Below are 13,990 nucleotides of genomic sequence, written 5' to 3' on the forward strand. Positions count from 1 at the left end.
TTCTGTTAATATGTAACATGAAATTTCAGCAAAGTTTATGAAGGAGTACCAAAATTCATGAATTATTTTATACTGGCATGGTGTCACGACTAAACAACAAATTCCAACCATGAATTTCCACATCGATAAACCAAGAACCGCTGCTGGGCATTTTCTTTCATTTTTTCATTTTTCTATCAAACAAGAAACTGTTCCTTCCAGTTTAATTGCTTAAATGCATGTGGCTTTTTAGTGCAATAAATTAAATTAAACTAGGTAAGCCTTTTAAGGACGTAAAACCAGGTACTATTAGCTGACTATTATATCATACACTCACTTGCCAGTTCATTAGGTACACTAATAAAAACAAATGCATTCTAATTTAACATTCCTTGGGTTAGGGTTTCTGTATTTGTTGAAAATAATTGAGAGAGATTATTGTTAATCACTGATACGTTGTTATATTTTAATAAATAACACTTTGTGTTTAATTCAGTTTAATTGCTATTGATAGCCTTATTTTGTAGCCATTGGGTAATAGTGGGCAGTGGGAGTTAGTAAAACCTGTTAACAGACACCCTCTCACAATTGACACCAGTATTTTAACATGCAGCCCAAGGTAGATTTATGGAGTACCAGTACCAACAGAGTTACTTGATAAATGATCAATAACCCTGATCCTGCTGGCCATCTGCATATGTGATTACCTTGATAAATGGGATTACCTTGATCGTATATCACTGCTTATTCTCAGTGATATACTGTAGAGATCAAGCGTAAGATAGGGTTACACCACTTCCTGGACACTGACTGTATGTGTTTGAAATGGTTACACAGCCCTGCAACACCCACTTACACATATTTTTTCCAAACCAGTAGAATCCATGAGAAAAAAAAGAATTCAGCAGAGAAACTAAAAAAAATAAAATGGTGGCAAACTTAGAAAAGTGACAAAAAGTAGTGACATTCTTTTTGTAGTTCTTGCCTTCATCGTTTACTGGCTTCAAACAATTTTTTTTTATACACTTTCTGTTTAAGTTTTTGTTGCGGTCTTTGTTTTCAGAATGAAACAATGGTTCAGTTGTCTCTCTGTGCTCATGAGCCTCTAAAGGATATTTCAGATGTATTGCAATCTAATATATTTCCCATTAATGTGGCTGTAATGCCTCTAAATATCATGCTAACTTTGCTCTCAGTCAACATTTCAAGAAAAAGAGAAAATTAATGAATAAATGAATAATTCTTATTAATTCCGTGCGGCTTGGAGAGCTCTGCCTAAAACAATATCAGACCATACTCAAGAGACTATTAAAGCTCCAGGGCCTCTAAACTCATCTCGTCTCAAACTGGGGATTTACTATTAAGCTATTGTTGCCAAATAAATGAAATTAGCTCCTTGGGTATATTACAGGTGTTTAGATCCCACAGAGGGAGATGGCCTCTAAAAATAAACATCAAAATGACAGGATGAAACCCTTGCCTCGGGCCTGGAACAGTTTATCACACTACTTTGCAGCATGTGTTGGGAATCAACCTTATGAACATTTTTATGATTTCCCCAAAACATGGTGTTTATATCAAATACAATATGAGTGAAACTAATGATTCTTCATTCATGTTTCAGCTAATTAGTTTTCTTCCATGAAACCTTTAATTTCTGCTCTTGTGTTCAACAAACATCATCTTTACATGTTACTTGTTGCAGCCACAGTATCAGCATTAGCTGAAAATGCAATGTATGTGTTAGGAGTGGTAATCATCCTAATAGTAAATGAAGTAATTTCAGTGTTACTGTTGGCCGTGTTTGCAGTAATAGTTGTAGTAGTCATGCTCAAAGTAAAAGTAGTAGTGGTATTTGGTATAAGCAATAATCTAGACCAAAGTTGCATGAATATGTTGACAAATTAAGAGTCTGAAACAATCAACATAACACACAGAGTTAACTTAAGAGTTACTCTTACTTCCCTCCATCACAAACAGGCCTGTGAACTCCTCTGGGGAATCCCTCCACAATACAACTGTACATTCTCACTTGCCCTCTGGAGACACCAAGCTGTTTTTCTCTTCCTGCTAAGCGGTTTCTCAGAGGACAACAGTCATGCTCGAACCTGCTGTGACCAAACTGACTAATTGATCCTGAGAGGATCACACACCCCGCCGACTTCCCATAAAGACAAACACTGGCACAAATATTTATCACGCAGATGTTGTAACTTATTATTGTTCAGGAACTTTTGTTTTTCTAGGCCTTACACGGCGTAATGTCAGCTAGGACATTTCTGGTCATTTATTTAGCCGTAAATACTATTTTGTTTTTGTCCTTCTTTACAAGGCAATACTCAAGTGTCTCCTGTAAGCATTTAAATGTAGGTCCTGGACTTTTGGAACAAGAACACTTTGCAGCTAAAGACATCAAGCTCAAAAATAAAATGCTGTTAAAAGAAAGTTGGACTGCTCTCTGCGATGCCCCTTGGCCTGTTTGTATGTTTTATTGTTAAAAATGCTCTAACAAAAGGTAGAAATTAAATATAAACTACAGTTTTTTAACTTTTGTTTTTAAAACCACCTGTGTGTTGTGCTTCTCAAGTTTGTTAATTATATTTTCTTTGCCAGTATGGTCCTCAACTATCTCCTCCAGTTTCCTACCTGAAGCTAGTGCTGTTTATATGAACTCAGTGTTTATGTTTAGCTTAATCTTGTATGTTAAGTCACACTTTATCTTCCTTGCTATACATCATAAACATTTGTGCTCCGAGCAGACAGTAGACTGATCGGACGGTCACAGTGTGGGTCCTCACTCCGAGGGCAAATGTGGGACCTTTGTCCAGTTGCTCTTTTGACAATTCCAATAAAGATTTATTCAAACTAGATGACTCCACCCACAGAAATCTTCACCAAAAGGGTGAAAATTCTGTTGGTTATCTAATTGTTCACACTCTGGGAAACGAATCAATCTGAAACTGGGTGAAATTATCCCCAGTTGTATAATTAGTCAATGTGGAACAATTAAAAAAAGATTAGTTTGCATAACATCTTCCTTGCATTAGTTTTTTTTTAATATGGAGCCAACAGTTGACCCAGTTTGAAGTTAATTTTAAATTTAAGCAACCGAACCTTTGTTTTATACATAAATCTCTTTAAATTTGTCACATAGCGTAGAGGACAGGCCATTTCCAAAGACGTAAGTTTGTACTCACTGCGCATATTTGCTTCAGGTCTTTCATCACAGTCATCAATCCACTTCTTGACTGTGTTCCCACAGACGTAGCGCTCCAACATGAACACTGTCCACTATAAGGAGACAAAAACAAAACACTAGTTTGTGTCTTTTGTTGAGGCCTAAAAATAATATATTTTGTATGTAATATATAAACATACTTCAGAGAAAGGCGGAATTTGTAGTTCAGCATCACGTTGACGGCTATGGACACTACGCCATAAACTGATGTGCACCTCCCCAGAAATGTCTTGACTCAGCGGCCAGACAAGCACCGGACACTGTCTACTCAGACGTCATCTCTATCTTCTGTGCGGCAGTGATTTCAGTGAAAGTTACTGTTGATCCACATTTATTATCTTGAACGAGACACGGAACTATAAAGTAACCTTAAGATTCACCCTAAGTCAAACCCATGCTGTTAAAATTTGCTCAAAAGGGGTCAGAAGTATACCATAACAAGTTGACAGATGCATAGACCCCAGCTTATAAAGTTGCGGCTCATATTTTAGAAAACAGTTGGAAAAATCTGTTTATTCTGTAACGGTTTTGGAGCTGTGTAGTGCAGCAGTCGTGCCACCTGTCAACCACAGCTGTCGATCAACGGCCACATGGCAAACAAGCCTGCACATGTCTGTGTATATTCTCAGTCATTTAGGTCATGATATATCCAAAAAAACAGGGCAACTGAACTTTCTGAGTTTCCTTAAAGGCGTTTCACCACAAGCAAAAGTAAGCCAACCATGTAAAACTCGAAGACCCCTCTTCAGCCTCTTACAACATGGTCTTAAAGTCTATCCCCAAAACGTTACAGACCCATTCACACCTTAAGTCGGGAGTTCCTAGCCATTAATGGCTCATTAGAGTACCACTAATTGTGGAAAACCAGGTTAATCTGGACAACATCCTCTAAATGCTAGTGAGTATTGTGCCACTAATGCGCACCAACCACAGATGTTCCTAATTAAAAACCCAAACTCACCACCAGTCATTTAAAACTGAAGAAGCCACTTGGATGGTGAAAGTCCAGTTGCATTTGTTTCAGATTTGTTTTTGGATAAGCCTTCAAATCTTATTAAGAAATAAACCCTTTCCAAAATGACCATCAGCATGCAGATATTAGCATGTGAGCTTACACTTTTGTTCAGTTGGAGCATGCTAAGGATCATCTTTGGTATTGCCCCTTGAGGTAATTTAAAAAATACAGTATGTTATTGAAACTCACAAGCTGTATAGTACAGTATGATACCGTGAGATAATCAAATATCTGTTTTTGTTTCTCTTGTTTTGTTTGTTGTTTGCAGTGTTAAGATGCACCTTACATGAAAAACACAGGTGTCCTAGTGTCAGGATCTTGTAAATGCATCCAATATAACCAGAATTAATGCCATTAGTTGCATCTTTGATTATCCAAGACACGTGATCGTTCCTCAGGGACATATTCGTTCCTGAGGAGCTAGAGCTAGTGAAATTATTACTTTTTTTTTGTTTGTTTGTTTTGTTTTTTTTAAGCTACAAGGTTATTGAGACCCTTGCCAGTTATGTTTCTGTTGATTAAGGGATTAAAGTGCAGAAACTACACAAAATCGATGGAGAAACTACAGTAAATCAATAAGGATAAAACGATAACCTATATACACCTGGTCGAATACTGTCTGGCAAGCTCAGACAAATAAAACAAAGGGTAAACTATATAAGGTGTAAAACCGTAATTAATTTTTTTGACACAGTAACTCCTACAAATAATAAATTTAGGAGGCAATAAATCTCTAAATGTAACCAAAGCAGTAGTTCAATCACCAAACTAAATTAACTTTGTTATTTAGCGAATTAAAAATGCTATAATTCTCCAAAGTGTGTACACAGACGTTAGCCTAGCTAAGCCCCCCGTTAGCTACTAGCCAGGTTAAGGCTAAAGTTAGCATAGCAACAGCTAGCTTATTTGCTATACGTTAACGTTTAGGGGAAATAACGTTAGCTTGTATATTTCATATTTATCAACAAAGTTGGCTCAAATTGTAGAAGCACAGAGTTGTTGAACTTAATATCGTTTGAAAATTCTTTATGTTGCACAAACATCTCACCTTTATGGCTTGTTTATTTTGAACATATCCCGACTTTTCAGAGTTTTCTTTTACCCAACTGTCATTTTTGGCTAGCTATCCTGTCCACGACGCTATTTAACGTTGACAGCTAACACACCGCAGGGCGACTTTCTGTCGTGGCGAATCCACGCAGTTTCATTTACCCCCATAAAAAACTCCCTTATGTAAGAAAAAACTATTTGAGAAATAAGTAGAAATGTCTCACTGATATAACTTTCCCAACTCTCGCCGTTTTATTGCATTTTTCTGTCAGTTTTGTGCTGCACTTGGTGTGTATTTTTGGGACCACAGGATTGAAGCCCCTGTAAAAATAAATAAATAAATAAATAAAATAGAGAGGGACGGAGACAATCCAAATTTTCTAAGAAATCAAAATAAAAAAGACTGATACACCCATGAAAAATAATAAATAAAAATAAATCAGAATCAATGGTAAAGGGACAGGCTACTGTCTCTGTCCTGCTGGGACAGTTTGAGGAGGCCATTTTTCCCTCAGGGGCTTCAACTAATTTTTGTGAGGACGTAACTGAAATGTGTCTGTTTTATTTTTAATTTTGACTGTGCAATATATTTATTATTCACCTCAGTTCAGTTCAGTATTAATTAACTGCATCAATAACAAAACTTTGTCAAATTCTACTTCATCATACTTTATATCTTGTGCTGGTATTGTTTTGTAGTTGCTGTACTGATGCACTATCTATCTATCTATCTATCTATCTATCTATCTATGCCATGCTACCTAGACAACCTGAGTGTGCTGCATGTTTCCTCTACGGAGACGGAGTTGTTGCAAAAAACTTTTCACTTCCTCTCACAAAATCTTTATAAATCTGATTGGAGGCTGTTTGTCGTAGTCACACTGTCAAGGCCGTCTGGTGAGGTAAGCTCCAATATTACTAACCGTTCCTCTTACTGCTGTTGGATTATCTACTTCTGTCTGCCTTCAGTATGTTGCAGGTGGATGAAAACTACACGCGCGTGTCAGAGTTTGTGATTGTGGGCTTCCCGAGCCTCCAGCCGGAGTATTTTCAGTTGGCGGCGTGGTTCTTCTTCTTCCTCTATGTGACCACAGTGGCGGGCAACCTCCTGCTGGTGGTGGTGTTTTCTCTGGAGCACAGCCTCCAGAAGCCCATGTACATCGTCATGGTCAGCCTGGCCCTCTCGGACACTGGTGAATACGCCGTGCCACCTGCCACATCTCTACTCCACTTTGGACCCAAAATATTAGGTTTTACGCTGATTGCTTGAACACTTGAAGCTGATAGATACACATTGACCTTGATTGCTTTAGAAATTTGTGAGAAACAATGAAAAGGGTGAGCCAGAATGAACAAATAAGTAATTTCAGACAGTGATCAATATGAATCCCTCCGTCCTTTATTTCAAATCAGTGCATTTAAGTTTGAAATTATAGCACTGAAAATGAATGTGATCCTGAAACTGCATGTGTGTTTCAATTTATTGTTTTTCCATGAATTACTTTAAGAAATTATAGCGTATACTGTCACATGTGATCTACTTTGCCTCATTATTTTCTCTTTTTACTTCCTCCAGGCTTTACCACCGTGGCTCTACCCAAACTAATTGCCCGCTACTGGTGGAATGATGACAGAATCGGCTTTCACACGTGCCTCTTCCAAGAGCACATGATCCACTATTTTGGCTCCTTGAACTCCCTGATTTTACTGACTATGGCCCTGGATCGATATCTGGCCATCTGTTTACCTCTCAGGTAAAAAAAGAATCAAGTGGATTTATCTTGCCTCTGAGCAGGGACTGGCTAAACTAATTCTGTTTACTCCCTTCTCTTCCCTCCTCAGATACCCGATGGTGATGACGAACCAAACCATGACAGGCATGACTCTCCTCTGCTGGGTCGTGGCGCACATCTTCCCCGGTATCAGCACCATCAACCTGATCTTGTTGCCATTTTGTGGGCCCAACCAAATCGTACACGCCTTCTGCGAAACCATTTCTCTCTCGGCTCTAGTGTGCCAGAACCCCGGCCGCGTGCTGAACGCCGCCTTCGCTGCAGCGATGTTTGTCCTCTATGTTCCTTTGGCCTTAATAGTCCTCTCTTACGTTTGCATCATCATCTCAGTAATGCGCATGGCCAGTGCACAGGTGAGTTTAATGTCTTTTTTTTTTTTACGATTCATATTTTATTGGGTTTTTTAAATCATACATTACAAGTACACTTGTGAAAGTGTTGGTTATAGAACAGTGTTGTGACAAGTATTGTAACTTGTATACAGAAAGTAAACAATAAGCTATGTTATGAAAGAGAGAAGGAACAACAACAACAAAAAAGAAAAACAAGAACAGTCTGAGAAAAAAAAAAAAAAAGGATAAAACAGAGCACCGCAATACAATGAAATAAATATTTAGTCAGGAGTAATAATAATAATAATGATAATAATAATGGCAATGAAGAAGAGAAAGAAAAAAAAAAAAAAAAAAAAAAAAGGAGGGAGGGGAGGGAGGGGGGGGGGGGGGGTAAAAAATCAAACAAACAGGAAAGGCATTGTGTTACATGCTCAGCGAGGTGTCATACTCGGGTAGGTTATCACATATCTTGCACAGGGTCTTTCATATTGGACAAGTACCGTTCCCATTTCAAGTTGAAGCCTTCCACTCTATTTATTAGTCTGTATGATAGGCCTTCCAATGCAGCCAGTTTGGCTAAGTGAGTATGCCAGAGGCTGACAGGGGGGGGCGATGACGCCTTCCACTCTGAAACAATAAGTTTGCGCCCCAGCATCAGTGCCACCTGGACCCACTCTGCAGTGTGGGGAGGAATGTCATCAAGTTGGGATGGGTCCCCCAGAATATACAACCTCTGGGAGAAGGGAATATCATGTCCTATAATCGTTGTGACATTATTATGAATCTCAAACCAATAGTCTTGTATTTTTTGACAGCTCCACAGCATATGAATCAAGGTGCCTTCCCCGCTCTGGCATCTCCAGCAGTCTGGGTTTTGTTTCAACTTAACTCTATATAGCTTAGAGGGGGTCCAATAGACCCTGTTCAGGATCTTGAATTGGACAAGCCTTGTTCTGAGTTCCCTGGACATCTTTTTTATGTTTCGTAAGATCCTACTCCACTCCCTGTCTGTGAATGAGACACAGAGATCTCCTTCCCAAATCGATTTAAGACTTGATGCACCTTTATCCGAGCATTTCAAGACCATTGAATAATACACTGAAGCTTCATGGCCTCTACCAAAAATTTTCATTATTTGTGTAAGGAAGCTTACAGTGGGGGGGGGTGTTGAAAGAGACCCGAATGTGTGCAGTAGCAGATGTCTGAGTTGTAAGTACTTCCAAAACTGATTCTGGGGCAGGTGAAATTGTGTCTTGATATCAGAGAACGACTTGAGTGTATCCCCAGCATATAGGTCATCAAGGGTCAGAATTCCCCTGTCGACCCATGATTTCCAGAGAAAGGGTGATTTCCCTATGCAGAGTTTAGGGTTAGTCCATATGGAGGCTGCAGAGTGGAGGTTTGCGTCAAAGTTAAATATGAAGGCCATTCTTTTCCATACCCACTGTAAATGTGAAATAATAGGGTGACTTTGTGCCTCTAATGAAAGCTTAGTGGTGATGTAGTGCATAAGGGGGAGTGGACTACATAAAGGGCTTTCTAGACTGAACCACGGGGGTGCTCTTTCAGGAGGCAGTGCCCAGTGAACCAAGTGTCTTAGACTGAATGCATAATGATAAAAAAGCAAATTTGGAACCCCCAGTCCACCGTGGTCCACTGGCCTCTGTAATTTTTTCAAGTTCAATCTGGGTCGCTTATTGTTCCATAGGAATTTGTTGCAAAGACTATCAAATTGCTTAAAGTATTTTAGAGGGATCTTCACTGGTAGTGCCTGTAATAGGTAATTAAATTTGGGGGTGCAATTCATTTTTATGACATTGACCTTGCCCCAGAGGGAAAGTAATAGTGGAGACCACCGTTCTATATCAATCTTGAGTTTGTTCAGAAGGGGCTCAAAATTAACCTGGACCAACTCATTCAATGACGGGGGGAAAAGGATACCTAAACATCTAATACCTGATTGGGGCCAAGTGAAATCACCAGGTTGGAATAGGGTCTTGGGACAGTAGGAAGTCAGAGGTAGAGCCTCTGATTTGGCCCAGTTCACTTTATATCCAGATAATTTAGAAAACAGTTTAATAGTTTTGAGCAGAGCAGGGAGAGAGCGCTCTGGCTCTGTTATCAGGACCAAGGCATCATCCGCGTAAAGCATCAGTTTGTGACTAGTATTGCCAACTTGGATACCTGGGAAGTCAGGGTCTTTGCGAATAGCCGCTGCTAACGGCTCCAGCGCCAGTGCAAAAAGTAAAGGGCTCAAAGGGCAGCCCTGCCTAGTGCCTCTCTGGAGCTCAAAGGACTGTGATATTATGCTATTTGTTGTCACTGAGGCCTTAGGGTTGGTGTATAAAAGTCTGACCCAGCTAATAAATATCCTGCCAAAACCAAAAGCTTCCAGGGTGGAGAACAAATATTGCCACTCCACCCTGTCAAATGCCTTTTCAGCATCCAAAGACAGGGCGGCAGCAGGGGAGGGTGAGTTTTGGGAGGTCCACATGATGTCAATCAAACGTCTGATGTTGTCAGCTGAGCTCCTAGTACGAATAAAGCCAACTTGGTCGGGGTGAATCAGGTTGGTTATCACCTTATCTAACCTCACAGCTAGAACTTTAGCAAGAATTTTACTGTCACAGCAAATCAAACTGATCGGTCTATAGCTTTTACAATCTAGTGGATCCTTATCCTTCTTTAGAATGAGAGAAATTAGTGCCTCAGACAGAGTGGGGGGCAGGCAGCCCTTATCCAGTGCCTCGCTATACATTTGCAAAAGTAGAGGGGAGAGTTCCTCAGCATACGCCTTAAAAAATTCAGCTGTGAAGCCATCTGGGCCTGGCGCCTTGCTAGATGGAAGGCCACTAATAACATCCACAATTTCCTCCTTAGTGATTGGCGCATCAAGCAGATCTACCTGGCTCGCTGATAAGGTGGGGAGAGTGAGGGAATTCAGAAAAGCATGCGTCTCTTGCTGGCTGACTTGCGTTTCCGATGAGTAAAGCTTTGCATAAAACTCTCTGAATGCCATATTAATCTCTGTGGGGTCGCGCGTAGCAGCGCCACTTTCTGTCCTAATTGCTGCTATTGTGCTCTGGGCCTCTCTTTGTTTAATATATCTAGCCAGCAATCTACCTGCTTTGTCCCCCTCTTCAAAGTATTTTTGCCTAGTTCTGAAGAGGGAGAATTCTGCCTTCTGGGTCAAGATGGAATTAAGTTCATATTTTAGTCTGGTCAGATTAGTCAGATTAGTGGGGGTCATATTTTGCTTAAATGCAGCTTCGGCAGTGTGAATCTTCTTCTCCAAGTCAAGTTGTTTTGTTATGTTAGATTTCTTTTTGAAAGAGGCATGTTGTATTATATGACCTCTAATAAAAGCCTTGAGCGCTTCCCATGCCACACCAGCAGATGGTGCTGACTCCAAATTAGTTTCTATAAAAAGGTTAATTTGAGCCCTTAAATATTCTTTAAAATTCAGGTCAAGCAGAAGGCTGGAGTTGAGCCTCCATCTGGGAGACTTGGGGGTACTGCAGAAAGGGGTTACACAAAGAAACACAGGAGCATGGTCCGAGAGGAAAATGTTGCCGATAGAAGTAGATACTATGGAGGAGATGCCAAAGCCAGAGACAAAGAAATAATCGATCCTGGAAAATGTATTGTGGCGTGGGGAATAGAAAGTATAATCTCTTGTGGTTGGGTTTAATAACCGCCAGGTATCAACTAGACCAGAAGCTTTGCACATTTTGTGCATAATGGAGGCTGATTTGCATTGACGCTGTGACGGGGTGCTACGATCCAATATGCTATCCATAACCTGATTAAAATCACCCCCCATCAAAATTGGATAATCTCCCATATCATTGAGTTTGCATTCTAGTTGCCCAAAGAAAGCGGGATCATCAATATTAGGAGCGTAGACATTAGCTAAAATTACTTTATGGCCCTGTATCTCGGCGAGTAGCATCAAAACTCTTCCAGCAGTATCAGTACTTTCCTTAATACATTTGAATTGTATTTGTTTGTGTACTAGAATAGTTACTCCCCTGCTGTGGCTATTCCAGCATGAGGAGGAGACATGACCAACCCAATCTCTGCAAAGCTTTCTAGATTCTTGAGTCAATAAGTGAGTCTCTTGGAGAAATGCTATATCACATCTTTTTGATTTAATGAATGTTATGACTTTTTTCCTTTTAATAGGGTGGTTAAGACCTCGCACGTTCCATGTCATTAGTTTCAAGGACCTTCCTTTATCCGCCTGCATCATTAGTTTGGAGTAGGTTTAGTAACCTCTGCTTATAGGCCATGTAACCTATCATTAAAGCCACCATCGCTGAGCAACAAACATCCTGGGCAACAAAAAAGTTGGGGGAAAAGAAAAAAGAAGAAGGAAAACCATATAATGGGAGAAAAAGACAAAGATACATACACATACTTACATGGTGACCATGAACTGTTGTCACCAGTAGGTGCACTAAAAGCACCAAGCCTAACACACAAAAAACTTGGTCCGTGACTTTGAACAGTCTAACAGCTCACAAAGAAGGCAGTCACGCAGCTATAATTATGTAGCTGAGAATTAGCAAGGGCCACATCAGTACAAAACTGTGTAAGGGCTGTAAGTAATAAACAGTAAAATATAACCAAAACTCCTGAACAGGTTTGTAGCTATACCTACCCATCCAGTGATGTCAATCTGAAGTGTACGTCTCCCTATTAGGCCCTTTTCAGATCTGGATTGGTCACTAGTGCTAATGGAAATGGTGGGAGTGAGTAAAAAGCAAAATAAAACAAAAAAATTCTAAAAAAATAAAGCAAAGTATAAGCTCAGGGGATGATATGTTCCCCCTGCTATAGCAACTCGAATGTCCACAGTAGACCAATAACATCTGAATTAGTATATAGGGCACAACCAAAAATGATGGGTATAATAGAACCCATAATGTCACCATCTAAAATAATAAATGAGATATATCTTCCATATTAGAATGTATTTAACGATGTAAATGAGAGACGTGTACAGTTCAACTGGATGGTTCTAGGTGACTGAAGAGCAAAATATGAGTATGCTTTCACGGGGGCAGAGAACGAATGAATTCCAGAGCTTTTTTGGGGTCTGTAAACTCACGTCTACCATCCGCCGTCCTCAGGGAGAGCACAGCTGGATACCTCACGGAGAACTTGATCCGACGCTCGTGAAGCAGGCGTTTGCATTGGTTAAAAGCAGCCCGTTTCTCGGTGACCAGTTTGGAGTAGTCAGGGAAGACCATGATGTGATGTTTGTCCCAGTGCACCTTTCCCATCTTCCGCGCAGCTTCAGCGATCCGTTCCTTGTCCTGGAATCTCAGGAAGCGAGCGACGATGGGTCGCGGGGGCTGGTCGTCCGGTCTGCGTCTGGCAAGGGTCCGGTGTGCGCGGTCGATTTCGAGGTCTCCCTGAAGGTCAATGTTCAGCATCTGTGGAATAACTTTGCGTAGAAAGGCGAGTGTGTCCGGGCCCTCGCATCCCTCCGGGAAGCCAACAAAGCGCAGGTTGTTCCGCCGGCTCCTATTTTCCAGGTCGTCCAGCTTCTGTCGCAAGATCTCCACCTCAGACTGAGTGGCAGGGGGATTAGTTACAAGCGCTTGATGTGCGTCTTCAAGGAAGTCTATGCGAGACTCAACATTGTTCAGGCGTGTAGCAATGTCGGACAGCTTCGCCTCCACAGCACGAGTTGCTGACTCAATGGAGTTCAGCTTGCGTTCTTGAGACTCTGATGTTTCTCTTAAAAGTGCATAGATGCTCGATATGTCCTTGGCCATCTGATTAGGAGGAGGAGGAGGGGGGTTGGCCGTTTTGGGGGGCGACGGCGAAATGTTTTTAGCCGCGGTGTTAGCTGCTTTAGCTGCGTTGCTAGCTTCGCCGGGTTTGCTAGCCGTCTCTTGACTTCGTGTAGCGGGCTTTTGCTGCTGGCCAGGCATCGTAACTCCACAAATGTAGTTTCAGAATTCTCAAACATAAAATGTGTCACTCAGAGGTCGAGAGAAGTACCGTGTAACCCTTCACTTAAATAAAATAAGCTACTCGACTGCGGAGCCTCCAACTAAGCTGCCATCTCCGCTGCCAGCATCACGTGACACCTCCAGTTTAATGTCTTTTTACGTCTTTAAGGCGTACATTTTTGTGGATTTGTCATATTAAACCAAGTATTCCTTTAATTGTAAGTCACTGTCGTCCTCAGGGCAGAATGAAGACCTTTTCAACCTGTGCCACCCAGGGCTGTATCATTTCTATCTACTACATACCACGTTTCTTTGTCTACCTCACGCCTTTCTTTCCCAACCTGAAGATGACCCCCGACAAGCGAATAGCCACGACCCTCTTCTACAGTCTTTTCCCTCCACTGATCAACCCGTTCATCTACTGTCTGAGAACCAAGGAGATCCAGCAGATATTCAGACGCTGGATCCAGAGACGAAGGGGCATCAGGCCCATGAAGCATGGCCAGATTTCTGCTGTCACCAAGTGACAAGTAATACCAAGCTTTTTGGTTCGTAAACGCTGGCGTAGCAGTTTATGACTCTTTATGGCAATATGCATGAGAAAGATCTAAGAC

The 13,990-nt window shown here is 41.0% G+C and overlaps 1 protein-coding gene across 1 annotated transcript; it reads left to right on the forward strand.

Annotated features, from left to right (window-relative positions):
- Positions 1-6,252: 6,252 nt before the first annotated feature.
- or30bu1 (odorant receptor, family 30, subfamily BU, member 1) lies at positions 6,253-13,990 on the forward strand (the record flags this gene model as incomplete). Its single annotated transcript, XM_084564476.1, has 4 exons — positions 6,253-6,475; positions 6,859-7,036; positions 7,125-7,428; positions 13,616-13,990. The coding sequence occupies 4 exons, from the start codon at positions 6,253-6,255 to the stop codon at positions 13,901-13,903; spliced, it is 993 nt and encodes a 330-aa protein (XP_084420602.1). The 3' UTR covers positions 13,904-13,990.

Source organism: Chelon labrosus (assembly GCF_963514085.1).
Source record: "Chelon labrosus genome assembly, chromosome: 17".
NCBI classification, from domain to species: domain Eukaryota; kingdom Metazoa; phylum Chordata; class Actinopteri; order Mugiliformes; family Mugilidae; genus Chelon; species Chelon labrosus.